At 46.4% G+C, this 26,868-nt stretch overlaps 1 protein-coding gene across 1 annotated transcript; it reads right to left on the reverse strand.

The window, feature by feature from the left end:
* Positions 1-1,002: 1,002 nt before the first annotated feature.
* RBM17 (RNA binding motif protein 17) lies at positions 1,003-26,316 on the reverse strand. Its single transcript, XM_029078265.2, has 12 exons — positions 26,118-26,316; positions 20,698-20,838; positions 15,138-15,254; positions 13,886-14,052; positions 11,341-11,438; positions 9,677-9,733; positions 8,023-8,164; positions 6,144-6,295; positions 3,592-3,665; positions 2,589-2,687; positions 1,538-1,610; positions 1,003-1,346 (listed from the first exon to the last, which is right to left on the reverse strand). The coding sequence occupies exons 2-12, from the start codon at positions 20,818-20,820 to the stop codon at positions 1,243-1,245; spliced, it is 1,206 nt and encodes a 401-aa protein (XP_028934098.1). The 5' UTR covers positions 20,821-20,838; positions 26,118-26,316; the 3' UTR covers positions 1,003-1,242.
* Between the last annotated feature and the right edge of the window lie 552 nt (positions 26,317-26,868).

Consider the following 26,868-nt stretch of genomic DNA (forward strand, 5'->3'; position numbering starts at 1 on the left):
CTAAACAACCCGGCTCCCTGGGCCCCAGCTCCCATTTTAAGAGAAACTGGCATGTCCAAATGAGATGTTCAACAAAGAGTGGAAGTGGGGTTGGGGGTAGAGGGGCAGAGTCTAGGCTGAAGCCAAAGAAGGGCTTGGATGGGCACGCTCTCCTGCCCCAGACACTGCTCAATACTGACCATTTCACCATTCCGTCTCTCCCGGCCCGCCGGCTCTTTGTAAGTCACGCCTGTGTTTATATCGCAACGGGGCAAGGTTTTTGCCGCACTCCTGGAATCCTTTCCACGGCCGGACAATCGGAACAGCAGGAGTGGCGGCTGCCTTTTGCCCAAGATTACACAGCTTATGCAACGGTAGGGCTGGTGTTGTGGTAATCTTATGCAAGATTCAGAAATCTTGCACAAAATTTAGCCAACGGAGGCCAAGCCCTAAGCAGGCCACCGGCTCCACCCCAAGGTAGGGTGGTTTCACATTGGGTCTGCTGAGGCTTGACTTAATCTGTCACTTTTGATCTTCACTTAGATCTGGCCTTGGACCTCCAGAGACAGAAGGCTTTGGTTCCGCCGGTTTCCTGGTGCCAACACACACAAATGCTTCCCGTGTCCTTGGGTCGTTCTGGGGCGCCGGCAGGTGACTAACGTAAACCTTTTTTCGATTCTTCTCGCTGTCCGACAGAGGTTTTTTTTTGCAAAAAACTCACCCTGGCCCACCGGGGAGGGGATGGTCTCTTCACAGGTGGTGGAGAGTGCCAAGCCTGTTCCTTACCCTCGGGGATCTGGAGCTCAGCTTTGAGACGGAGCAGGACAGATGACAGAAAAGAGAGAGAGACTCTTAAAAGCATCACTTACTGCGGTTCATTTTCAAAGCCTGGTATTGGGGCCGGGGCCTCTCCAGGAGGCAGACGGAATGTCTCCCAACTGAGGGATCGGAGACCACCACTCTCAGATCCTACTAAGAAATGCAATCCACTCTGGTAGTTGAAAACAAAGAGACAACCAGACAGGCATGGAACTTATTTTTTTCAGGGTTTTATACTATAAAAAAAGCCACAAAATAAAAAAAAGAGGGGGTGGGGGAGAGGAACCGGTCACATGAGTCCAAAGAGTCCTTGCAGAGAGTCACCTCCTGGTGGCCCAGCAGCCTCCCACCCTGTCCTCTTTGCTCTTGGCCAGTAGCGCAGTCAGATTGGCCAGTGATGCCTGTGCTCAAGTTCTTAAAAATAATAATAATTAAAAAAAAAAATCACACTTGTTCCGCCAGATCCAGGACCCTGAACTTGTCCAAATTGTAGAAACAAGCTTTCACCACCCGGCCACCAAAATACCGCCCGTTCAGATCAACGACAGCTAGAATGCAAACAGAAAGGAATGATTAAACACACATGTACTTTGAATGAACACCAAAAAAAAGTTTCAGGATAAGAAAAAAAATCACAAAATGTGTTTTGCATACTGATAACCATACCTAGCACATTCTTTTTTTTTGCCCCAACTCAAAACAAGTTCCAGATTTATTTGGCAGAATAAATTTACCTTACCTTTAATTGCCGATTCAACCCTCTCAAACTCTAAAAATATTCTTACGGCTTCATCATCGGGGGCACCGGGAATCTGGAATGCAAACATTTACATTGATAAAAGGGTTGGGGGGGGGGTGTGCGGGGGGGGTGGGGGTGTGTATGTGTGTGTGTGTGCGCGCGCGTGTGTGTGTGCGCGTGTGTGTGTGCCTCACGCTCTCTATTTGCAAACTTCTATTTTGTTCAGCTGCTTTAGTCTGTCCTGGCACCTTAAACGTTGAAAAGTCCACTCTAAAGAAATCATCCTGGGCCCCAAACTCAGCATTAGGCAGCCAAGGTTTCTGAATACGAAGCAGGTAGAGACTTGACAATTATGTAACACTTTCAGGGAGCACTCAAGTGTCAAGCCTAGCCTGGGTTAAAGCACCCACTTAATTTCCATGTTCACCCAAGGGGTATGTTTTTATTTCCCTGTCCACTCAGAGACAAATATGTGAAGAGCCAGGCCTGGTCCACAGCAGAAAAGCTGGAGGATGCAGGATGCAAATATTTTTGCCACCATCTTATAATAATAGTGATATTTGTTGAGGGGTATGTGCCAAGCACAGTACTAAGCGCTGGGATAGAGGATAATCAGATTAGACCCAGTACCTGTCTCATGTGGGGCTCACAACTCTAGGCAGGAGGGAGAATAGACAGATTCCCATTTTACAGATGAGGAAACTGAGGCACAGAAAAGTTGCCCAGGGTCACACAACAGGCAAGTGGCAGAGCTAGGATTAGAACCCACGTCCTGCTGGCTTCCAGGCCCAGGTTCTTCCGACTAGGCGTGCTGGCTCTCTGGTGGTGCTGCAGTGAGCACCCTCTACTCCACCATGTCACCTGCTCCAGTCGACTGAAAGAATGAATGAATACTGGTCCCTGTAAGGCCTAGGTGATATTGCCCAGAATTTGCAACAAGAAATGGATTATCTCCTCCTCCTCACTGTTTCGATTTTCTCTCTCAAAATGGTAGCGTGAAAGTGGGCATCACTAGTCACTTAAGATCTGGGATCTGGGAGGAGAGTCTTACCTCAAAAATGACACATTTTCCAACTTTGCCATATTTTTCACATTCTTCCTTGGTTTCGCCTTCCAAATCTTCATCGACCTCTCCAGCCCCTACCATGTTCTGGGAGCAAAACGAAGAGAAATTCAAGACCGTTGACAATGTTTATCCCGAGAATAATGCCCCTTGAAATGTGGAATCCACCCAACTGCCAGGTTTGCAAATTACAGCTCTCTAAAGAATCTAGGTATGACACAGAAAAATTCTACCACCAAATTACTCTATAGGCTGAAGCTGTCTCTTTTGAAAGGACCCACTTGCCATCACAGATACAACAGGGCCTATTTAAGCAGCAGAGTAATTCAGGTGAACGTTGAAGAAACTGAACTGGAACCCTATAAACGCTTTTCTTCTAAAAGGAACCTAAACACCAAGGAAATGCTAGATATAATGACTTCCACATGTGAACAACAGAACGAGGGGGCCAAGCCTGGAAATAGCACCTAGACATTTACTAGAGTAACTCATCTTAAATAGGATTCTACCTTAAATTTTTCATGACCACCAATATCCTTCTAATCCCTTCAAAAACGCTGGTCTAGATCCCTTTCAACACATAAAACCTCCCAGCACCTTACCTGAATTGTTCCCATTTCTCTTTCAATGGTCTCTTTGCTTTGGGCTAAGAAAGCAAGATGACTGATGTCCTGACACCTAACATCTGATGTGTACTTTAAGCAAAAACACCCTCCAACTATAAATTATTACTTCAATTAATCGACACGTGTAGGGTATCATCCTCGGTACTTGGGAACGCACGACAGAATTGGCAGAAACAATCACTGCCCACAGGGAGCTTCCAGTCTAATGATGCATTACTTCACTAGCCCTTGGCCATATGTCATATAGAGAGTTGGTGCACATAATCACCACCACCTCCCCGCCCCCAACCTTACGACCCTTCCTAATTCTCAACAGAACCCTAAACCAAGGATAATGAAATGAGAGGCACCTTTTTTTGACTTACCCTGAGCAGGACCACTTTAGTAGGACATTTAAGAATCTCAGTTAGTGGATTTGAATCTGATTTCTTGGAAGCATCTGTACCAACAAAACAGGAACCACGCTGCATGTTACGAACAAATAGAAAGCCCGTTTCTCTGCCGTAATGAGGAATTCCGATCACCCATTCGGTGACAAACAATGCTGAGCTGTCCCTGAGGTGACCTCGAGAACCTGAGTGATCGTTCACTGAGAGCACATGTAATAACCAAAGCCACTGCCTTTGTTTTAAGCCACATTTATACAGTGATCTTTACATATGTTTTTAAACAGTGGCTTCTGCTGACAGCTGGAAGCGATTTTTAATTATTCCAGGGGCTCCAAATACCAGAGTCATGCTAGAATGAAAAACTTTTTCAGGTGAATGGCAGAACACGGAAACCGATGCTTGGAAGAGGTTCAGAGAAGCCTGAGGAACACAGTGCCAGGGATGAAACCCAGATCAGAGCAGGGAGTGCCTCAGCTTACACGAGCCCTGTCTGATGGGTGGCCGCGGGCCCAAAAAGCTGGCAACAATTCAGGACAAGCCTGCACCCGAGAAGTGCCATTTCATTTACTCTCCACTCCAGCAGTAAAGGCATCAGTGGTGGTGAGGGGTGGGACAGTGAGCTGATAAAACTGTGAACAGCAGGCAAACCTGGACTCGTCCCAGGCAGAGCAAAATTAAAAAATTTATATTGATGTTTCTGTCTCCCCCTCTAGAATGAAAGCTCATTGTAGGCAGGGAATATGTCTGTTTATTGTTATATTGTACTCTCCCAAACGCTTAGAACAGTGCTTTACACACAGTAAGCACTCAGTTAATACAACTGAATGAATGAATGAGCAGAGGCACAGGGGCCAGAAAGGCTACTCCCATTTCAACCAAGAGCTGGGCCACTGCACAGACCCAAGAGAAGCACAATGGTTCATCAACCCCCGAATCAGCAGGCTTCCTCTCGCCTCACTCCCATAGTGTAAGGCAAATCAACGTGTCCACGTGGCAGTGAAACAGCAAAGAACAAGCCAAAGACCAGAGGCTAATAAATTCACGAGAAATTTCAGATTGGAGTACCCTAGAGTGAAAAAAGAATTTCCACTATAGGAATGAGTAAGTGGCAAGAAAACAGCCGTATGTGGTGTGAAAACTGGCTAAATGCAAATCCACCTGTGATCCTCCATGAAACCACAGGAGTTAGATGCGTGTGAGAGAAAGGTAGAGAGAAATGGGAATGGAGGATCATTTTCATGGGTTTGAGCTTTAGGTGCCAACTCCATGGAGGCAACGGGGGCTATAGCCCCAAGAGCATTCAAGCTGGACTCCTTTGGACCTGAGGGTTTTCAATCGGGCTGAAAGGGCCCCAAATGATGGCTCTCTAGCCTGTTATTCATTCATTCGGTGTATTTACTGAGTGCTTACTGTATGCAGAGCACTGTACTAAGTGCTTGGAACAGAATACAACACAACAATAAACAGACACATTCCTCTTTGAAGCCTGTAGCCTCCCATTCCCCTCTTTCCGCCCTCGTACTCCCAGCAAGAAGTGGGCCATCATCGCTTTGGACCCAATTAAAACAAAGGAAGTTTGAGCAGAAGAGATGCAGTATGGCCTAGTAGATAGAGCCCGGGTCTGGGAATCGGAAGGACCTGAGTTCTAATCCCAACTCTGCCACTCGTCTGCTGTGTGACCTTAGGCAAGTCACCTCACTTCTCTGGGTCTCAGTTACCTCATCTGATTAAGACTGTGAGCTCCCCATGGGATACTGCAGCCAACCTGATTAGCTTGTATCTACTGAAGAGCTTAGTAGAGTGCCCAGCATATACTAAGTCCTTAACAGATACCATTAAAAATAAATAAATAAAATCTTTCAAATAGAATTGGTTTTCAAGCTATTGTTGGAGTCACATGGCGCCTTCCTAAAAGGCAAGAATAAACCACTCGTTTAAGCAACACTACTCTTTTTGGCCTAACAGGCAGTGGGAGGTATAGAAGCAGTGTGGCTTAGTGGAAAGCACACGGGCTTGGGAGTCAGAGGTAGCGGGTTCTAATTCTGGCTCTGCCACTTGTCAGCTGTGTGACTTTGGGCAAGTCACTTAACTTCTCTGTGCCTCAGTTACCTCATCTGTAAAAATGGGGATTAAGACTGTGAGCCCCACCTGGAACAACCAGAAAACCTTGTACCTCTCCAGCGCTTAGAAAGTGCTTGGCACATAGTAAGCGCTTAAACAAATACCATTATTATTATTACTTTACAAGGTCCTGCTCAAAGCTACCTGTCAACCCAGGGCCCCTGAATTCCATTTCTTCACTCTATCTACCGGATCTTTTCTTGTACCTAGGACTCTGGAGAAGAGAACAGCTTCAGTAAAGAGATCTACTGCAATATACGTCGGGCCCTACTACCAAGTCACCATTCGAGTTTCCTCATCATCTGTTAAAAGGATCGGTTGCTTTCCTATCAGTCGCAGGGCCCAACTTTCACTCTAGCCTCACCTCCCGCCTACTACCCCTTCTTCGGTCAGCAGGCGGAGCGTACCTTTCTCTGTGGAGTCGCCGATAATGATCTTGCCTCCTCGTTTGCTGGTCTTCTCTACCGACAACGCCGTGCTCAGGCCCTGCTCGTGCTTCCCCAGCCCCTGGCCTTCTCGGAAGCCATACTTCTGCATGATTTTGTGGGCTACGGTGCCGCTGTGGGGGTGAAAAGCATCCATCAGTTTCCCTGGAATTCACTTCCTCCCACCGAGGCGATACACCGCTATCAAAGCCATTAAGAGTTTTCGACAAGGTAACATGACCCAACTATAAGCTGGTATTTCCCCAAGGAAATTAGGCCATCCCAGTCTTATACGAAAAACCCTGCGTGTGGAAATATCATTGGGAAAGTTTTTATTGAGTAGATTGCATCTGCCTCTCTGTTTCAACAGTAACTTTCTTCAGCTGAAGGTATCGGAATAAAGACTTAGAAAGATTGCATTGTAGAACGTATTGGGCTTGGGGGGAGGGAAGAGGAAGAGGAGGAAACTTTTTAAACCAAGAGGGACTGGAACAGAAAGCCCTTTTCAAAAGCCAGAGGTCACATTCTGCCACATCTAGCCTCTGCTGGCTTGCTCTCTTAGTAGCTGGAATGCCTAGAAATACAAACACATAAAGATGGTTCAGGGCTAGCTATCTTCCCCAGAAACCTTGAAAACAGTAAATCCACGGGATGGACGAGGAATTATTCATGCTTGGTTTCCTCCTAGTCTTGTGGGCTCTCGCTTCTCTGCTACTCTGGTGACCCATGCCTCCAGTCAGGCTGAGGATGGGAAGCGACGTGGGGAAGTAAGCCCCCCCTGCCAGGCAGCAGCTGTCAATCAGGAGACGCCCAGCCAATTATGAGAGGTGCCCAAAAACACTATCTCCCGACTAAAAGACCATTCCCCACGACGACTTCTCAGCCCCACCTGACTCAATTGCAGCAGAAAGGACCAGTAACCAATAACCCTACCATTAGATGGCATGTGAGTCTGATACCTTTAAGACGTGGACCGACTCTGGAATTTTTTTCAATTGCTCTCAGATCCAGCCAGGGGGTGTCCTGAAATGTCTCAGGGCCCGTAGCTGGACACCCCGAAAATGGCACCCAGGGCTAAGGATCCTGGATGGACCACATCTGAACCACAATATCTTGGCCATTCACTTTCAAACAGCACGAAAATGAAGCAATGCCCACATTAAGTCCACCGGACAGCATTTGGTTTATAATGCCTTGGAATATATTTATAAATACAGGTTTGCTTGGAGCCCAACAGGTTTGCACAGAGCAGAGCCCTCTGGGTTAGAATGTGCTTCTCAAGGGCTGATTCTGGAGATTAAATGGCTCAACCACAACCATTTTAGAGTCTCCTGCTGCAGATAAAAACAATGGACTCATGGCAACTACGGTTTGGAACACAAGATGGCTTTGAACAGAGAAGCAGTGTGGCCTTGTGGATAAAGCAAGGGCTTGGGAGTCAGAAGGACCTGGGTTCTAATCCCGGTTCTGCCACTTGTCTGCTGTGTGAACACAGGCAAGTTACTTAACTTCTGGGTCTCAGTTATTTCATCTGTAAAGTGGGGATTAATAATGTGAGACCCAAGTAGGACATGAACTGTGTCCAACTTCATTAGTTTGTATCTACCCCAGGATAGTTCCTGGCACACAAAATTTTGTTGTGGGCATGGAATGTGTCTGCTTATTGTTATACTGTACTCTCCCAAATGCTTATTACAGTGTTCTCTACACAGTAAGCACTAAGTAAATATGACTGACTGACTAGTAAGCGCTTAACAAATACCATTAAAAAAAAATAAAATCTCCCTACCTGCACAAAATAGAGCAATGAAAAATCTTTACTGTTTTACTTATGAACAGGGAGTGTATCCCAAATAATTACCCCATGTTGGCGAGGAAGGAATTACTGGGTCCCGTTGGAGATCGCGGCCTCTCCTGCTCATCGTACACAGGGGGAGGAATAGCAGCTTTGGAAGATTGGGAGCGAGACCTTGACTCCTCTTCAAAGGGAAACTCTCTGGGAACTGAATGGGGGGAATTTTAACATACAAGAAAAGTTTAACCAAGTTTAACATACAAGAAAAAGCGTCACACTTTACAAGCAAGGGTTGATTCTTCGCACAATTACTTGACTTGTGCTGTTAGAGAGAGCTGTTACATTAGGCTTTCAACTCCGGGCCAGGAAAAATTACAATTTTGTTATCATCACTTTAGGAGAGAGGTTATTTGATTTGGCCACCGAAATGGGACAAGACAGGAGGCTTGATTGAGAACAGAATAGCTTACGCTTCCTACTCGAATTCGTTGAGTGGAGGAGGTCTATAAAATCGGGGTGGAGATGTCCCCGATATGGAATGTGGAATGACTAATCAGTGATCTTGGAGCACTTTGTTAATATGAAAGGACACAGAAATGCTTACTTAATAATAGGTTTAAACTGGAGCCAAGGCTTTAGGTTTAAAAATTAGGTAGAATTTCCCAAAAGTGAGGACTAAGCCACTCTGAAACCCAGTACCAGGGGAAGTTGGTGCGCTGTCTGCTCCCACGATGTTTAAGGAAAGATGGGCACCTATTTCTTTGTGGGTAGTTTAGTTTGGCTCTACCTGGAGGCAGGGAAAATGACCTCAGTGGTTTCTCAAGGTCTTTTTCCAGGTTTATTAAACCTGATGGCAGGTTTATTAAATCAGAGTAATCCGTGCCACCTTGTGGAGGGTTCACATGCTGCACCCGAAGTGCAAACTATTGGGCCAACCAAATTTTTAAATCTGGGGCGACCCTAGTTGGCATAATTTGCATTTGTTTGTAAACCAAGGATCTTAGTTCTCGCATATAAAACTTAAAAAAAAAAACCCCAACTGATCTGTTGTGCTTCAATTTTATCCTTATGCTGAAACCGGATATTTGGTATAACATTTGGTAGAGAAGCGGCGTGGCTCAGTGGAAAGAGCCCGGGCTTGGGAGTCAGAGGTCATGGGTTCTAATCCCGACTCCGCCGCTTGCAAGCTGTTACTCTGGGCAAGTCACTTAACTTCTCTGTGCCTCAGTTACCTCATCTGTAAAATGGGGATTAAAACTGTGAGCCCCACATGGGACAACCTGATGACCTTGTATCCCCCCAGCGATTAGAACAGTGTTTTGCACGGAGTAAGCACTTAAATACCACTATTATTATCATAACATCAGAAAATGTGCCTTTTTTTTTTAAAAAAAAACAACAAACAAAAGTGGGAAGGGAGAAAAGAGGGCCTGTGAGTAGGTAACAGCAAAAAGGCAAGGTAAAAACCCTTTCCCAGAGTTCAAAACATTCAGGTCTCAGGGGTCAAGATGAAGAAAGCTAGGCTCTGCTTCTTGCCCTTCCCTTTCCCAGGGTAGATCAGCCCAGCACTACAGGCTGTTCCCCCCAAACCAGGACTATTCATGACAAAGATTAAGACAGAAAGAAAATTATGAACTGGGAACATCTGGCTGCCTCAAATTATGAATTTCAATATCTGGGCAAGGACTAGGTAGAGGAGCAAGGCGTTAGATGTACGTACGCTCTTTGTCTTTCTCCACCAGAGAAGTTGGGGGGGCGATAGCAGCACCTCCCATACCTGCAAGAGCAAATAATGTCAGTGAACAAAAGCTCTCAGGCACCAAGATTCTGCCAACTGGCCTGTAAATAATACAAAGAACAAAACAAATATTTCTGCAAATATTTACGTTGGATGGAGAAAGGGGGAAGGGAAGGGGTGTGTGTAATATATCACCATCCCAGTCCGTGACTGAAACTAAGACTCCCTGGTCATTCTAATGCCCACTTCCTAGGTGGAAGAGGCATTATCAACTTCCTCTAGATTATAAGGTTCTGACAGGCAGGGAACAAGGCTACCAACTGTTACTTTGTACTTTCCTAAGTACAGTGCTCTGCACACAGCAGGTGCTCAATAAATATCACTGATTGACTCCCTGAGTAAAGGCAAAGGGCTTGACCAGATGACCTCTCTGTGTCGATGATTCTATGACATACGTGTGTGTGTGTCTGCACATGCAGGAGAAGGGGAGGGTCCTGCCTTGGGATCCCCAGCCAGCCATCAGTCAATCCAGGCATCTATGGCTGCTCCTCCTCTTACCCATCACACATCTGTGGACAGGGAGACAACCAAACGGGTCTGCTGGGGCAGCGAGCCAGATGTCGAGGGCTGCCGTGGCGAGGATGGCTGCTCGCAATCCCAGCCAAACAAAATGGGACTCAAAAGGAATTCAGGCATATCCACCAAGGAAACAAACGTCAAAGGATCGAGCACCGATTGTTACAGTGGAAGACAGAAAAATCTGCAACTTACCCCCAAACCCAATCCAATGTAGACATACATAGAGCTACAACACCTAGTTTTTTCCCCCCCAAGCAACTTGCACCAGGGGGTACCTGGGTACACTTTCATAAGGGTGATAAATACACAGGCTAGGCTGAGGGCCTCATTAAAAGACGCTGGTTGGGGGATTGAAAGGCAGCAGTGGCAGAGGAAGCTGGATAGCTCACAAGAGACCTGGGCGTTGGGAGCCCATGTCCACCCTCTCTTCCCATTCCCACGCAACTGCTGCTCTTCCCAAAGGGCCCCTTGGGTCGGCTTTCCTTTCCACTGATCCACTGCAGAGGAATTTCGGTTACCAGCCAACATTCTGTGCAACAGTGACGCAGAGAAGTATTGGGAACAAAGATCATTCGGTTATACCCAATAGAACCTACATTAAATCCCCACATACTCTGGAAAGGTTCCGGTGTATTACGACCACAACACGTGGCACCACAAGACCTAAAATCCTCAACAATCTCCAAACAATGCACACACCCCTTGAGTCCAAGGACTGCCAGGTTTCTGGTTTTCCCTAGTAGCGGCACTCTGGTGCCAGTAAGTGGAGGTTTTACAAATCAGCGACTGATAGTGTGGACAAAAGAAATGCTCTAACTTCAGTTTGCACTCCAAAATGCCCCAACTGGTTGGCTAGAGAGCTTAAAAAGAGGGATTTAATACAGCTAAAAGGCTAGACTCAAGAAGGTGAACAGCCATTCTGAAACCACGTAGTTCCCAAGTGGGTTTCTGGTGAGAAAGACGTTTTTCAACAGAAATGAGAACTATATCAGTAACTTGATGAAAACCAGCTGGCTTTGCCATAACCACAGAAAGTTACAATTAACTACTATGTTCTCCTTCCTTACTTCTTTTTCTCCTTTCTCGTTCATAATCTTCATCTTCTTCTGAATCTGGGTCTGGTCGCCTCGAAAACCCGCTAGCTTCATGTCTGTCTTTACGTCTCCTAAAATAACAGATGGTAAGGAAAGCATTCACCTTAACTTATTTTTTGCTAAAGGCAAACCAGAATCAACAAATTTACAGCTATCAGATGGAGAGAAGTCTGAAAATGTATGACTGATGTTGATCCCAAACAAAATGCTAAGAAAACCTTGGGGATAAAAAAGGGTTCTTATGTAGAATAAATTTCTGACACTTTCCTGCACCAAAAAGGCTTCACCAATCTAATTTTCTCAGAATCCTTTTATATACATTTGTTGTTGGTGAAACAATAAGCAATATGGAATAAAACATTGATCACATATGAATAGGAGCTATTCCTTCAAATTTGGGAAAAAAATATCAGTGGAAAATGAGGAAAATCAGCTTTATTCTTGGCTCAAAAAGTGCTAATGTTAAAAGCTTTTAAACATTTTAAAATAATTACCATTCCAATAGAATTAAGGACCCCAAAAGAATCTCTAATGTATGCATCTAAGATATTTCTCTAGTCACTTGCCTAACCACAACTTAGAGAATGAGCTTTGAGTGTTTGCACCTTGAAATAATTATTTTCCTGTGACGTTTTAAGAATTTAAGACTTGAAATAAAAAGAATCTAGGTTTCCCGCTGTTGGGTTACACTGCTCAACTGCAGCACAGAGCACTGTAAGAGCTCAATAAATACGACTGAATGAATAACATTAATCTAAATGACAGTTGGGACTGGTACTAAAATAAATCATGAAATTAATACTAAATTCATCCCCAGGTTGTCCCTCAACATCTGGCAGGCCACTACTCGTTTCATTTTCAAGGTCATTCTAAAATCACATTTCCTGATTCATCTCCCATCCCAACCAACCTATTCTCCTCAAGGGTGGGATCGTGTCTACTAACCATTATAGACTCTCAAACCTATATTACAGTGCTCTAAACAGAGTGCAAGCTTCATAAATACTGCTGAATTAACTGTAGAGCCATACCTATAGATGTAATTTAGAAATATGTGTTAAACGTCACTCTGAGTTACTCCGGGATCAACCTGGCCATAAAAGTCTTGTAGAGGGTAGAGCACAGGTGAATATTTAAGATGCCAAACGATGACAGAAGGTGAATCCCACTAGACTATAAGCTCGTAGTGGGCAGAGAATGTGTCTGCTAACTCTTTCATTGTAGGAGAAGCAGCAGGGTGTAGCGGATAGAGCACGGGGCTGGGAGTCAGAAGGTCATGGGTTCTAACCCTGGCTCCACCATTTGTCTGCTGTGGGACTCTGGGTGAGTCCCTTCACTTCTCCGGGCCTCAGCTACCTCATATGTAAAATGAGGATTGAGACTGTGAGCCCCACGTGGGACAGGGGCTGTGTCCAACCCGATTTGCTTGTATCCACCCCAACACTTAGTACAGTGCCTGGCACATAGTATGCACTTAACAAATGCCACAATTATTATTATTACCCTCCCAAGTGCTTAGTACAGTGGTCTGCACAGAGTAAGTGCTCAATAAATGCCACTGATTGATTCAATCTTAATGTTTAAGAAAGAAAAAACACCAGAGTCAAAGCAACCAAATTACGTTGTAGGCAAAGAAGATCACTGGGGCTCTCCCCAGTGTTTGTGGCAGTAATGGACGGAGCTGGTTGATTCTATTTATTGCTACCGCTTTTGTTTGTCTCCCCCGATTAGACTGTAAGCCCGTCACTGGGCAGGGACTGCCTCTATCTGTTGCCGATTTGTACATTCCAAGTGCTTAGTACAGTGCTTTGCACACAGTAAGCGCTCAATAAATACTATTGAATGAATGAATGGTTAGGAAAAAAAAACCAAACCAAAAAAACACACAACCCATCTGCAGGCTGTAATAATCCCAAAACTCATACCAAATAGCCTTTTCCCCCACAAGTAGTCTCATGTCTCTTGGGCTTGGTGCTGTATCTAAATTAAGCTGCAAGTCAAGGGATCACAGATCTGGGTATCTGGCTCTCAGCATCCCATTTTATTTTCACTTGCCCTTTAATAATAATTGCAGTATTTGCTAAGCACATTCTAGGAGCAAAGCATTCTGTACTAAGCGCTGGGGTAAGCAAGATCATCAGATGAGACACAGTCCCCATTCCACATGGGGCTCAGAGTCTAAATAGGAAGGAGAACAGGTAGTGAAACCCCATTTTATATATGCGGAAGCTGAGGCCCAGAGAAGTTGTGACTTGCTGTGGCCACAGAGCAGCCAAGTGGCAGAGCCAAGACTAGATTCCAGGTTCTCTGACTCCCAGACCCATCATCTTTCCACCAGGCCATGCTGCTTAAGAACCCTTATAAACACATGATTAATCAACGGACCCTTAAGGCTTACTTTTGGATGGTGAGGGCCTTCCTTCACTTGAAAACAAATTTTTGTGGTCACCAACACATTTTCCAATGGACTCAAAGGAGGAGAACCATGGATGGCCAAGAACTCCGGGCTCAAACTTACTTTTCTCGTTCTTCGATCTCCTTCTGCCTCTCTAGCTCCCGCTGTCTTTGGCGTTCTTCCCTCTGACGTTTCACCACTTTCTCATAATCATTGGGGAACATGGGATCATATTCATCAGCTAAAGGAATTAAAACTTCTCCTGCAGAAAATCCACTAGGCACAGGATCCTGCAGAAGACAAGCAGAAATTCCAGGTGGGGATATTAATGTCACACCAAATAGTTATTACCACAACATTTACCGGGGGCTACAAGTATGACATTTCCCCGCCCACCATGAAAAAACAATGCATAAGGAATCCTTGGGGGGAAAAAGTATTACTACATAGGACAAACTTCTCGCTCATTTCTTTCGTCTTTATACTTGAAACTATAATCCAGTTCCTCTTATCTAATGGAGAAAAAAACACTCTTCCTACGGCTCAGATTATATGTAACTATGCTGTATGTCTGTCTCCCCCATTAGCCTGGAAGCTCTTTGTGGGCAGAGAATGTGCCTTTTACCTTCGGTGTACTTTCCCAACCACTTAGCAGAAAACATCACCCTCTGAAGGTGCTCAAATACTGTTGCTTCATACCACCACCAGTATCACTACTCCTGTATAATTACAACCTTCAGAAACAGAAGACACGTTCCATGAAAAGAAGGATTTTGGTGAAGAGAAAGAACCACCACCAATTCTCTGTAACAAAAGGAAACATTAACTCTCACACATATCCCCTTCGACTCCCTCCGAATCCAACTTTAGTGTCTGTCTCCCCTGCCAGACTGTAAGCTCCCTGAAGGCAAAGATCATATCATCCATTACTTCTGCACTTTCCTTGAGTGCTTAGTACAGTGGTCTGCAGGTAGCGGCCACTTTATAAATATGACTTCTTGATTGACAAAGAGAAAGTGGAGACTTTTCTATTTCTTTCAACTGCAAATTGGATGCACGAAGGCACCATGCCTACCTAGCCAGAAGGGACAATGTCTGTCAAGGCTATCACAAAACTCAACAAAACGGCAGCCGCCACTTGCCGCTGTTGTTTTTGGACAGCAAAGGGCGGCCCTCCCCCGGACCGTAACCAGCCTAGTCTAGGGTCTCCCAGAAAGGGGTGACAGCCACTAGAAATTACTGGAAAGAATTTCGTGAGATATGAAATGTCTCTGAAAAGCACGTTTACGAAGCAGAAGGCAAAATTTTATAGGAAAATTGAAAAGTTTCAGGGAGCAGAGCCCTCAGGCGGGGCTTCCGTTTGATCTGAATTTACCTTGAGGCCGGCAGCTACGTGGGGGGGCGTATCCACGATCTGCCGGTCGTCCGAAGAGCCGCCTCGCTTCAAGTCGATTACTGGAGCGAGAACTGTCGTCTGTTTGGTCCTTTGGCTCTAAAATCAACACAACATAAAAGCCATGAAAAAATGCATTGATGTCACCCAGAATTCTCCATTTACAAGATGGCTTTTTTTTGGCAAGTAAACTTCAGGATGTAGGAACATTAGCCTGGTATGACAATTTACTTTAACCTCGTGTTTAATCTTCCATTTTTAGCCTCCACCGGACTTCTTTCTGCAAACACACATTTCATCCCATGAATTCCAAAGAAGGCTTGAAATTAGCATGGGTGCTATTTTTCCTAAGTGACTAGCTCATGAACTGGGGCACCTGAAAACCCCTATTGTGGGTTCTCTTTGTAAGAGCCCAAGAAAAGAGAGTTGCAACATTATATCAAGCCATTTTATGTTAGTAAAAAGCCTGGCTAGATGGTTTCTTTTCTGAACCTAAAATTTTCTTTGTTTTGTGGGGTTTCCCCACCGACAAATTCAACACCTTTAGAATTGAATAAACTACCTGGTTTTCTTAGAATGTGGGGGTGGCATTCTTGCAAAACCCCATGTTAAGGAAAACTCACATATGCTCGCAAACTGTTTCTGATGACACTCCAATTTGCTTTGTCCAAACCAGCTTTTGTTGTCCCTAATTTCCCAACAACATTACAATGTAGATACAGAGTGAAAACCCATATTGTGGCAGGCTTGAGTTGACTTTAACCATCAGTACACTTTTAAAAATAATCCTGCTTTTCGAGAAAAGTAACATTCTCTCTGCAGAGACTCAGCGTGTAAAAATAATTCAGTTAGAACCAACCCCATCAAAATTACCACACCGACAACTGGCAAGTGTGGTACTAGTTTAAAGAGTAAAACTGGGACTTCTGGAGCTCTGGGCTCTATTTGCTGTCCTATGGATGATGGTTCTTCATCCTTCACCTTCTTCAACCAGGCCCAGAATGGAGTTTCTAGTCAGCCAGTCAATCGTCTTTATGGAGTGCTTAGTGGGTGCAGAGCACTGTACTAACAGCTTGGGAGAGTACAACATAAACAGGCATATTCCCTGTACACACTGCCTGCCTCATTAGAACGACACACTCAGATTACGTTAGCCTTGTTTCCGCTGCCCCTTTCTCTGCTAAATGAAGAAATACATTTGTCCACACTGGACCAAATTCTATAGCCATTATAAAACCCCTAAGATATTGGCTACCAAAGTATGTGCTGTGTATAACATGTGCACTCTTATTTCATATTCCTATAGGCCCGATTTCTTCATTAGCGATAAATTTTCAGTGCAGATAAAGCCAAAATCTCCCTTTCCCCTCTCAAACTCAGCTGGAATCTCTCCTACAGAATATCGTCATAGATTTGGGCTGCACTGAAGAGTACAAGAAGGATTTCCACGTTCCGCACAGTTCAGCAGACCCTTAACCTTGAACTGTGTCACAGGGTGGGACGGGAGGGGTATGCAAAATGAGCACATCCTCATTTCCCTCAAGAAATGAATTTAACATTACGCCTTCTTGCAACATTAAAATCTCTAAAAATCTACCGTAAATGCTTTCAGCAGTGAAGTTCTTTTTTCCACTCGAAACAAAAATCAAACTGTAATAATAATAATGTTGGTATTTGTGAAGTGCTTACTATGTGCCAAGCACTGTTCTAAGCACCAGGGTAAATACAAGGGAATTAGCTTGTCCCACGTGGAGCTCACAGTCTTTATCCCCATGATACAGATGAGATAACTGAGGCTCAGAGAAGTTAAGTGACTAGCCCAAGGTCACACAGCCGACGAGTGGTGGAGCTGGGATTAGAACTCACGACTCCTGACTTCCAAGCCTGGACTCTTTCCACTAAGCCCCGCTAATCTCACAAGTCTTGGAAGAATGTGAAAACAATTTATTCTGATGGGTAATACCAATAGGGGAAAAGCAAAATAACATAGATTTGTTCAAATGCAATCAGTGATATTTACTGAGCACTTACTACGTGCAGAGCACTGTACGAAGCACACAGCTTGGGAGAGCACAATACAAGAGAGTTAACAAACATGTTCTCTGCCCACAAGGAGCTTCCAGTGTAGAGGATGCTAAGGAAACTGGATCTCCTTCAATTTTCTATCAGAAATGATCGCTTCCTTGCTCATCAATTTATTTAAAAACAAAGTTTCAGTCCACAGTTTAAAGGAGGATTTAGGGCCATCAAAAGACTAATAAAAATTGAAGTCTCCCATTTAAAGGCCCATGGTTACTTTAACACAGGCTTAGCAAATATGAATCAATCGACGGTATATACTGAGCGCTTATTATGTGCCAAGTACTGTACTTATTGTTAAGAGAGAACAATACAGTAGGATTGGTAGATACGTTCCCTGCCCACAGGGAGCTCACTGTCTAGAGGGGGGGTATAACTCGAAATGATCTGACACCCATATATCCAAACTTCCTTTATCAATCAATGGTATTTACTGAATGTTTACTGTGTGCACAACACTGTACTAAGCATTTGGAAGAATACAACAGAATTGGTAGACAGGTTTCCTGCTCTAATAATAACACATTTATATGGTGCTTTCCTTAATCGTTTTAAGAGTCCTCACATGCAGTACTCCCTTTACAGATTGGGAGCAAGTCACTGTGTGACTGTGGGCAAGTCACTTAACTTCTCTGTGCCTCAGTTCCCTCATCTGTAAAATGGGGATTAAGACTGTGAGCCCCACGTGGGACAACCTGATTCCCCTATGTCTACCCCAGTGCTTAGAACAGTGCTCGGCACATAGTAAGCGCTTAACAAATACCAACATTATTATTGGGAGTTCATTCAATAGTATTTATTGAGTGCTTACTATGGGAGTTCAGCGACATGTCCCAGATCCCAAAGCAGGCCAGGGGCAGAGCCGGGATCAGATGCCTGACTCCTAGCCCTGCACTCTTTCCCCTAACCCACCTTGCTCATAATAATAATTACCGTATTTGTTAAGTGCTTACTATGTACCAGGCACTGTTCTCACCTTCTGCTGAACCCACCTCGAGGGAATGCTGTCTAATTTGGCATGCGCTGAGCACTTCAGTACTCGGATGTGTAAGCATAAATAACATTTAGCACCTTGGGACTTTAGAAGTAAACAAGAGAAAGTAGAGAAAGCTCAATAAAGTCAGGTCATTCGATTCTGAAAACTGCCTTTGGTAGAATAAGAAAGGTTTGCTATGTCAAGAGGTTTCCCAGAGGGTGTGTTAGGGAATTAAGAGTGGGAAATTCCTGCCTCCTGCTGGGGAAAGTCTGAAACTTTGGTTTTGAATTTTCCATTGATGCTGTCCTCTTTTTTTTTTTTAGGGACAACTTTACTTCCTCAAAGAGATAATTCAGCATTTGCCAGATCACACCACAGGAGCAGCTGATAAAGGGAAATGCCTGAAAAGAACACATCTTCGCTTCAAAGATGCAGCCTCCTGCCTTAAGGTGGAAGAGCAAAGTCCTTCTCTGCAACATGGCAATTTCCCTAGAAGTAGCACTAAATTTACTGATTTTGCAGGCCTTGGCATTTTGTCTAGGTTTTTGAGACAATCGGGTACTTTTGGCACTAAAATAAATGTCTGGCATCTTAAAAAAGGAAAGGTTTGCGTGCCTGGAAAGAGAGACAAGACAAAATATTCTGGACAGTGTGCTAGTTCCACTACAATATGAGGGGATTCGGGTCAAACGAGGCTTTCAGGCGGCAGGTGGCTCTTGCCCCAGTGCAGTTTATGAGGCTCCTGCTCTTCTGGCCACCACCCAAGTCGAGTGGCTTCTGGGCCAGCTCGGTGTGGTATGGATGGCTGTAGACTGGATGCTCCTTGTGGACAGGGGTCACATCTATCAACACCGCTGCACTTTCCCAAGTGTGGTGCTCTGCACCCAATAAGCCCTCAATAAATACCACTGACGAATAATGCTGCTGTCTCTGGCTGGGGTCAGCGATTGAGCATATGGGATCAACTCTCAGTCGCTGCCACTAAAGAAGTGAAATGACTTACCCAAGGTTGCACAGCAGAAAAGTGGTGCACTGCCCTTGTAGCTCAGGCCCCCTGCGGTGGGACCAGAGGAGTCCTGTTATGGGCGAGTTTCAAACCACCCCACTCGGTCCCATGCCCAGGATGGGGCTCTATGATGTGGCTTGGAAGCTGTGCTTTCCCAGATGGCTCAACGTACTTGGTAGTGATAGGAGAGGAAGGTTAAAAGCCCAAATTTAACCCAAGGGCACACCAGGTAGCTCTGCAATCAAGCCACTTCACTGCTTCTTTTTTTTTAATGGTATCCGTTAAGCGCTTACTATATGCCAGGCTTTGTACTAAGCTCTGGGTAGATTCAAGGAAATCAGGTCGGACATAGTCCATGTCCTACAGAGGGCTCACAGTCTTAATCCCCATCTGACAGACAGGATAACCAAGGCACAGAGAAGTGAAGTGACCTGCCCATGGTCACCCAGCAAACAAGATGGGGAGTTGGGACTAGAACCCAGGTCCTCCTGACCCCCAGGCCTGGGCTCTATCCACCAGGCCATGTTGCTTTTGAGGGAAGCAGGGTTTCCATGCTGGAAGTTGAGGGGAGCACTCTCCAGATTCCTGCCCCAAACTGTCAGGTCCCACTCATTCCTCTCCTTAACCCCACTGCAGAAACATCACTGTAATAATAACAACCACTACCACCATCAGGATACTACCTTAAATTTGTAGAGTGCTTTCATTTTTCCAAAGTACTTTCACATCCATTATCTCATTCTATCCTCACACAACATTATCTCTTGAGGAGGGGAGAAGCAAGTACTATTAGCCTCACCATACAGATAAAGAAAACCTCATAGAGAGGTTAATTGGCTTGCTCAAGGTCACCCAGCAAGCCAGGGGTAGAAATGGGATTAGAACCACATATATTAAGACCCTGATTCTTTCCACCACTGCCTGTGTCCATGTGATCACTCACAACCTTCAGATTGTAAACTCGCTGTGGGCAGGTAATGTGTCTTCCAACTCTGTTGCATTGTCCTCTCCCATGTGCTTATTACAGTTCTCTGTACATAGGAAGTGCTCAATAAATACCACTGATTGATTGATTGTGCCTACATCCCCTAAGGCAGGGAAGCTGCAGGGACCACATATGAAGCGTGGCCTAGTACCAATCAGCCCAGGCCTGGGAGTCAGAGGACCTGCATTCTAATCCTGGCTTTGCCACTTGTCTGCTGTGTGACCACGGGGAAGTTACTTAACTTCTCTGGGCCTCCCTCACCTGTAAAATAGAGATTAAACAGTTAAACAGTTTCCTCACCTGTAAAATAGGGATTAAATTCTACTCCCTTCTACTTAGATTCAGAGCCCAGTGTGGGACAGGGACAGTGCCCAACTTAATTATCTTGGACCTTCTCCAGCGTTTAGTATGGTACACGGTACAAAGTAAGCACTTTAAAAGTACAAAAAGACAAACAAAAGCCAAGCATCAGACTTGGACTAGGTATTATTTTTACCTTAGCTTGGGTCAGAGCTGCCTTTTTCACCTGCAGCTGTGACTGCAGTAGTTTGAAGTTCTTGGACCAGCCTTCTGTTTTGGAATCACTGGTCTCCACTCCCAGGTCATCATAGAGGGACATTTTCTCCTCAATTCAAAGCTAGGCGGGAGAGAGGGCAAAAAGGGAAAGTTAAAGAGAGCACAACTAAATGGCAAGAAGAAAGCAGAGGTTTCCAAACCTTCTATTATAACAGAGGGCTCAGACACAAATTCAGTGCTAAGGGTCAGAATATCAGCATTTAAAAATTTCCAGGAGCACGCCACATGGAAAGATCATGCACACGATCTCCCCAGTTGTCGGGAAGGAGAAGGGAACACAACCCCTGCTTAACTCACTCTTTCTTTTAAGAGGGAATAGAAGTTGGGGCTCTTACATGCATTTTTTGTTCCTTGAAACTCAGAATATCAGGAGCCAGACATTTTCTCAATTTTCAATTCTACTTTTATTTAAATGGCAAAAAACAGAGCAGAATGTAATGTAAATACCCTCAGTCCTTGGACTGAGTTCTTTTTAAGTGTAAAGATAATAAAAACCCATTGGCACATACAGCACAAGAAATAGTAATGAATAATGGATACTCTTGTACAAAATTTTCCCAAGAAAAATGGGCTTTTGCATGGGTGAGAATCTGCAGAGCTGATTCAAGGAGAAGGAGGTGTATCTGGTGACTAAGTTACCTCTCAATCTAGGGTGGTGAATAGACTAAAGAAAAATGCCAAATTTATTGAGTGCTTATTTTATGTTCAGCACTACACTAGGCACTTGGGGAACTACAATACAAGAGTCGGTAGGCAAAATCCCCATCCACAAGGAGCTACAGGGGGAGACAGACTTTAAAATAAATTACAGGTAGGAGAAACAGTAGAGTGTAAGGGCATTTACAGTGGGGTTGGACTTCACAGATTGCCTTGTAATCTTCCTGGATACGTCTCAAGTCCTGGACCTGAGCTGATTTTCCTGCTACGCTAATCAATGCAACTGCACACACGGGGTTCCATTCTGCCGTGCTGTGTGTTTGGCTACCACCCCATTAAGGGATTAGGGACCATTCATCCAAAAGGCGGGTCTGTCTGGACAGGACACACTGCAGTGGTGGAAGAAACAGTGATGCGCACGTGGGTGGCCACGGTGTAGGTACGACAAAGCCATTCCTTCTTAATGCTGGGTCCTGAAAGATCACAACTCCTGCTTTAGGGGAGAACTCCAAAATCAAACACCAAGATAGAGAAGCCCCACTCCCGCCCTCATGCTCGGTAGATAACATGTAGAGGGCAAGGATCAGTTGTTCAGACTTTTCTCAGCCATAAATTATAATAGTTGGAAAGTCAGTTCCTAGAAGGCAGGAATTGGATCTCTTTGTGTTGATATGCCTACCATTGGATAGATTTTAACCACATAATATCGAAGCCAGCGACGACAACATTTAGAGGTAGAATTCATCAGCCTAGAAGCAGCTGTAATTACTAATGGCATTAGATACTGTAGGTGTTTCTAAGCCAAGGCTCTGAGCCTGCCACCTAGAAGAAATTTAAGGTTCCAAATGAACAAAATCAGAAGAGTATCAATTGATCACAGTTACTGAGCACTTTCTGGGTGCAGAGCACTGTGCTAAGTGCTCGGGAGAGTACACTGTAACGGAGTCAGTAGACATTCCCTGCCCACAAAGGGTTTACAGTCTAAGGTAGAAACGGAACAGCAGTTTATGCAAGCTCAAAGTTTAGATCACTGGTATGTTTTCTACAGTGGCTTTAAACTTAACTGCAGAAATTTCATTTTTAAGGGCATCTTATTTGTCCCTTGTATAGTATCACATCTTCTCCTTTTTCAGGTGGACGTTTATGGAAACGTGATCCTGGCTAATCTCTCCTCTACCAGAAGGAGAACCAGAGGCCACTTACATCCTGCATTTGTGGGGCAGCTTCTCAATAACCAAGTGAGGAATCTGGCAAGTATTACCTCCACCCCAACCCCCCAATTTCAAATGAGAAAACTGAGGCACAAAGGCATTATAGCATTTGCCAAAAGTGATGTAATAAATTGGGGTGTGGGGGGGTGGAGAAAGAGGGACGGGTCAAAAAAAAAAAAAATAGAACCCAAATTGTCTGAAGACAGTTCAGGTCATGTTCCTAAAAAAACCTGTTGCCTCTAATGGATTATTTTCAAGCCTAGAAGCCGTTTTCTAATTTTGTGATCATTTAGATAATTGTTGGCCGTTGGGCTTTAGGCTGTAATTATAGGGTCACATTTAAAGACCATTAAATTCTTTCACTACTTTCCACAGGCACTACCGGAGCGATCATTCTGGGACTCAACCAACACAAAACCAAACTGCCAAGAGTTTGATGTTACGTTCATAACCCCAGACCGAACTCCACAAGTGGAGAGGGAATGGAGGAGAGTCAGGAAAGGAGGCACAGGGTGAGCACCCCCAGAAGCTCTCTTAGGTGCCCGTTAGGCACTGCCAGTTACCTCTGGCATTGCCACTTCTTGCCCTGCATGTGAAAACATGAGGAGTTTTAGGAAATCAATCAGTGGTATTTCTTGAGTGCTTACTGTGTGCAGAGCACTACACTAAGCACTTGAAAGAGTTCAATGAAATAAAGTTGGTAGACACTTTCCCTTTCCAGAAGGAGAAGCAGCCCCTGACAATTGCTTGCTGTCTGACCTTAGACAAGTGACTTAACTTCTCTGGGCCTCAATTTCCTCAACCTTAAAATAGGGATTAAATACCTGTTCTCCCTTCTACTTAGACTGTGAGCCTGGTGTGGGACAGGGGCTGTGTCCGACAATTCACGTGTGCCTACATCTGCACCTAGAACAGTGTCTGACGCACAGAACGGATACCTTCAAAAACAAAAGGAACTTTCAGCCTATTGGGGGGAGACAGATACTAAAATAAAGTACGGATGAGAGAATTGTAGGGTATAAGGGAAGTGCTGTGGGGCTGGGGTGGGTATCAAAGTGCACAGGAGACGGCAAGGGGAGGGTAGATAAGTGAAGACACGTACAGTCTTCCGCCTCCACTTCTGGTCACGGGCCCCCCAACCCCCTGCCTTGACCAACGTGTACCCCAAAGGGGGGGGGGGGGTGGTCTGGGTAGGGGATCCGGAAGGCGTGACTTGAGGCCGGCAGCAGCTGGGGTGCACCCCAGGGGACCAGAGGGGGTTGTGGCCCCCTTCCTGAGACCCAAGCGGCATCCCTCACTCGCAGCCTGGACAGCTGAGCCGACAGCCTCGGATCGAAAGCCCTTCCGACCTCCCTTCGTCGGAGAGTCAAGTAGGCCTGGTGTGAGGCTAAGAGTGAAATCAGAGACCCAAGAATTTTCCGCCCCAGATCGTGGCTTTATTCGAGGAACACATCCTTCAAATAAAAGCTCCACAAATAGTCTCCTCCACAAACCTACTCCTTCCAGGAGCAACGGCCCATGCCCTAGGACCCTATGTCCAACCCTTGGCCAGATCGCCAGCCCTTCTCTTCCTGTTTCCTGACCCCTGGCTTTAACTTAGTAATTATTTAACCTGCTATTTATAAAGCCAGTGTGCCAAACACTGGGCCAGACACAAGATAATCAGACCGGATAGTCCCTCTCCCACGTAGAGCTCAGTCTACAAGAGAGGACTGAGGAGGAAACTGAGGCCCAGAGACGTCAAATGACATGCCTATGCCTCTCCCCACTTCAGGCCATACTTCACTCTGCTGTCCGTCTCCTTCTCTGGCCTGTAAGTCTGTTGTGGGCAGGGATTGTCTCTTTATTGCTGTACTGTACTTTGTGCACCTGCTCTGCACAAAGCAGGTGCTCAATAAATGTAACTGAATGAATACAGCAGGCAAGTGGCAAGGTCAGAATCAGAACCCAGGACTCCCGATTCCAGCTGTAATTTTTTTTTAATTTTTATGCTATTTGTTAAGCATTTACTGTGTCAAGTGACGCAAGTTAGGGCGGAAATAATCCCCATCTTACATGAGGCTCACAGTCTCATTGGACTATATTTATCCTAGAGCTCAGCACAGCGGTCGGCACATATCACCACCAACGCAGCTGCCCAACAAGCAGCAATCAAACATGACCTGCAGGGACATCGCGGGGTACCGGAAACTTCAACTTTTGGCCCTGTTCACCCAGACTCAACCTCCTACTTTAGTCCAAAGTGCAAACTGGGAAGAAAGCGGGAGCTCTCGGACCACTTGCGAGCAAAAACTGGCCAGCTCTACGTTAGCACGGCATGTTAGAGGACGCTCTCGGTTGGAACCAAACCTGGTGCCAGACCACGATGAGAATACACCCTCTCCATCGACACCCACTCCCTTGGAGAACTCATTCAACTCACATGGCTTCAACTTAACCCACACTAGGCAAGTGATTTCCAAATCTACATCTCCAGCCCTGATCACTCTCCCTCTCTGCAGTTTGGCATCTCCTGCCTTCAGGGCATCTCTATTTGGACGAACTGATGTCACCTTAAAAGTCAAAAACACAACTCATTATTTTCCCATCCCAACTCTGCCCTTCTCCTGACTTTCCCATCACCGTGCACGGCACCACCATCTTCCTGTCTCACAAGCCCATAACCCTGGCAGTCAATCGTATTTACTGAGCGCTTACTGAGTGCAGAATGCTGCACTAAGCGCTTGGGAGTGTACGACAATATCACGAACACGTTCCTGGGGAGAGGGGGAGTGAGGGGGATGTGAGGGGGATGTGAGGGGGGGTAAGGGAGGGAAAGGGGGGTGTGAAGGTAATGTGAGGGGGATGTGAGGGGGGTGTGAGGGGAGTGTGAAAGGGTATGTGGGAGGTTGTGAGGAGGGTGTGAGGGGGTGTGTGGGGGCGTGTGCGGGGGGGTGTGAGGAGGGGTGTGAGGAGGGGTGTATGTGGGGCTGTGTGTGAGAGGGGTGTGCGAGGGGTGTGAAAGGAATGTGAGAGGGATGTGAGGGGAGTGTGAGAGGGTGTGTGGAAGGGTGTGAGGGAGTGTGGGGGGAGGGTGAGGGGGGTGTGAGAGGGTGTGTGGGGGTGTGAGGAGAGTGTGAGGGGGGGTGCGGAGGGTTGTATGTGGGGTGTGGGGGGGTGTGTGTGAGAGGGGTGTGCGAGGGCATGTGAGGGGGTGGGGGGGGTGATTGTGAGGAGGGTGTGAGAGGGGTGTGCGGGGGGGGGTTGTGTGACGGGGGTGTGCGGGGGGTGTGATGGGAGTGTGAGGGGGTGTGTGGGGTGTGTATGTGGGGTGTGGGGGGGTGTGTGTGAGAGGGGTGTTTGGGGGGATGTGAGGGGGGTGTGCGGGGGGTGTGCGGCCCCAGGCGGGCCCCCTCCTCCTCCTCCTCCTCCCTCTTCTCCTCCTCCTCCAGGCGGGCGCCGGGGCAGGGGCGCCGCGCGCGAGGCCACTCACCGGCTGGGCCGGGCCTGGCCGGGCCGCTCTCCCCATGGGCCGGTCCGGTCCGGGCCGGGGCGGGGCGGGGCGGGCGGGACGGGACGGGACGGGACCGGACGGGCCGCGGCGGCAACGTTGTCGGGACAGGAGCCGCAACGGCAGGCCGCGCCAAAGGCCTAGGCCGAGGCCCCAGACCAGCGAGACTCCGGCGGCCGGGCGGGGAAAGAAGGCCGCCGCCGCCCCCTGGGCCTTTTGGGGCCCGGAGAAAGAGGGGGGTCCCGGGCGCGGCGCTCGGCGCTCTCGGATCTCCCCTGCCCCCTGGCGGTGGGAGGTCGGCACAGCGCGCTCGCCTCGGCGCCGCTTTCCCCCTCCCCGGCTGAGCCAGCAGGTGCCGCTGCGGCGCACGTTTCTCCCACGGGGAAAAATCCTCCCCCGACCGTCCGTCCGTCTTCCTCGAGCGCTCACTCGACCGTTCATTCGTCTGTATCGAGCGCTCACTACGTGCACGGCGCTGGACTGAGCGGTCGGAGTGTCCGATTGGGCCACAGAGAGAGACGATCCCTGCCCAACTAATCAACGTCTGCCGTGGGACTTTAGGCAAGTCACTTGGCTTCTCTGGGCCTCGGTGACCTCCTCTGTAAAATGGGGAGGAAGACTGTCAGCCCCACGTGGGACAACCTGATTACCCCCTATCCACCCCAGCGCTCAGAACGGTGCTTGGAACATAATAATATTACTGATGATGGTGGTATTTGTTAAGCACTTACTA

This window comes from Ornithorhynchus anatinus, chromosome 13, assembly GCF_004115215.2.
Source record: "Ornithorhynchus anatinus isolate Pmale09 chromosome 13, mOrnAna1.pri.v4, whole genome shotgun sequence".
In the NCBI taxonomy this organism is placed as follows: Eukaryota; Metazoa; Chordata; class Mammalia; order Monotremata; family Ornithorhynchidae; genus Ornithorhynchus; species Ornithorhynchus anatinus.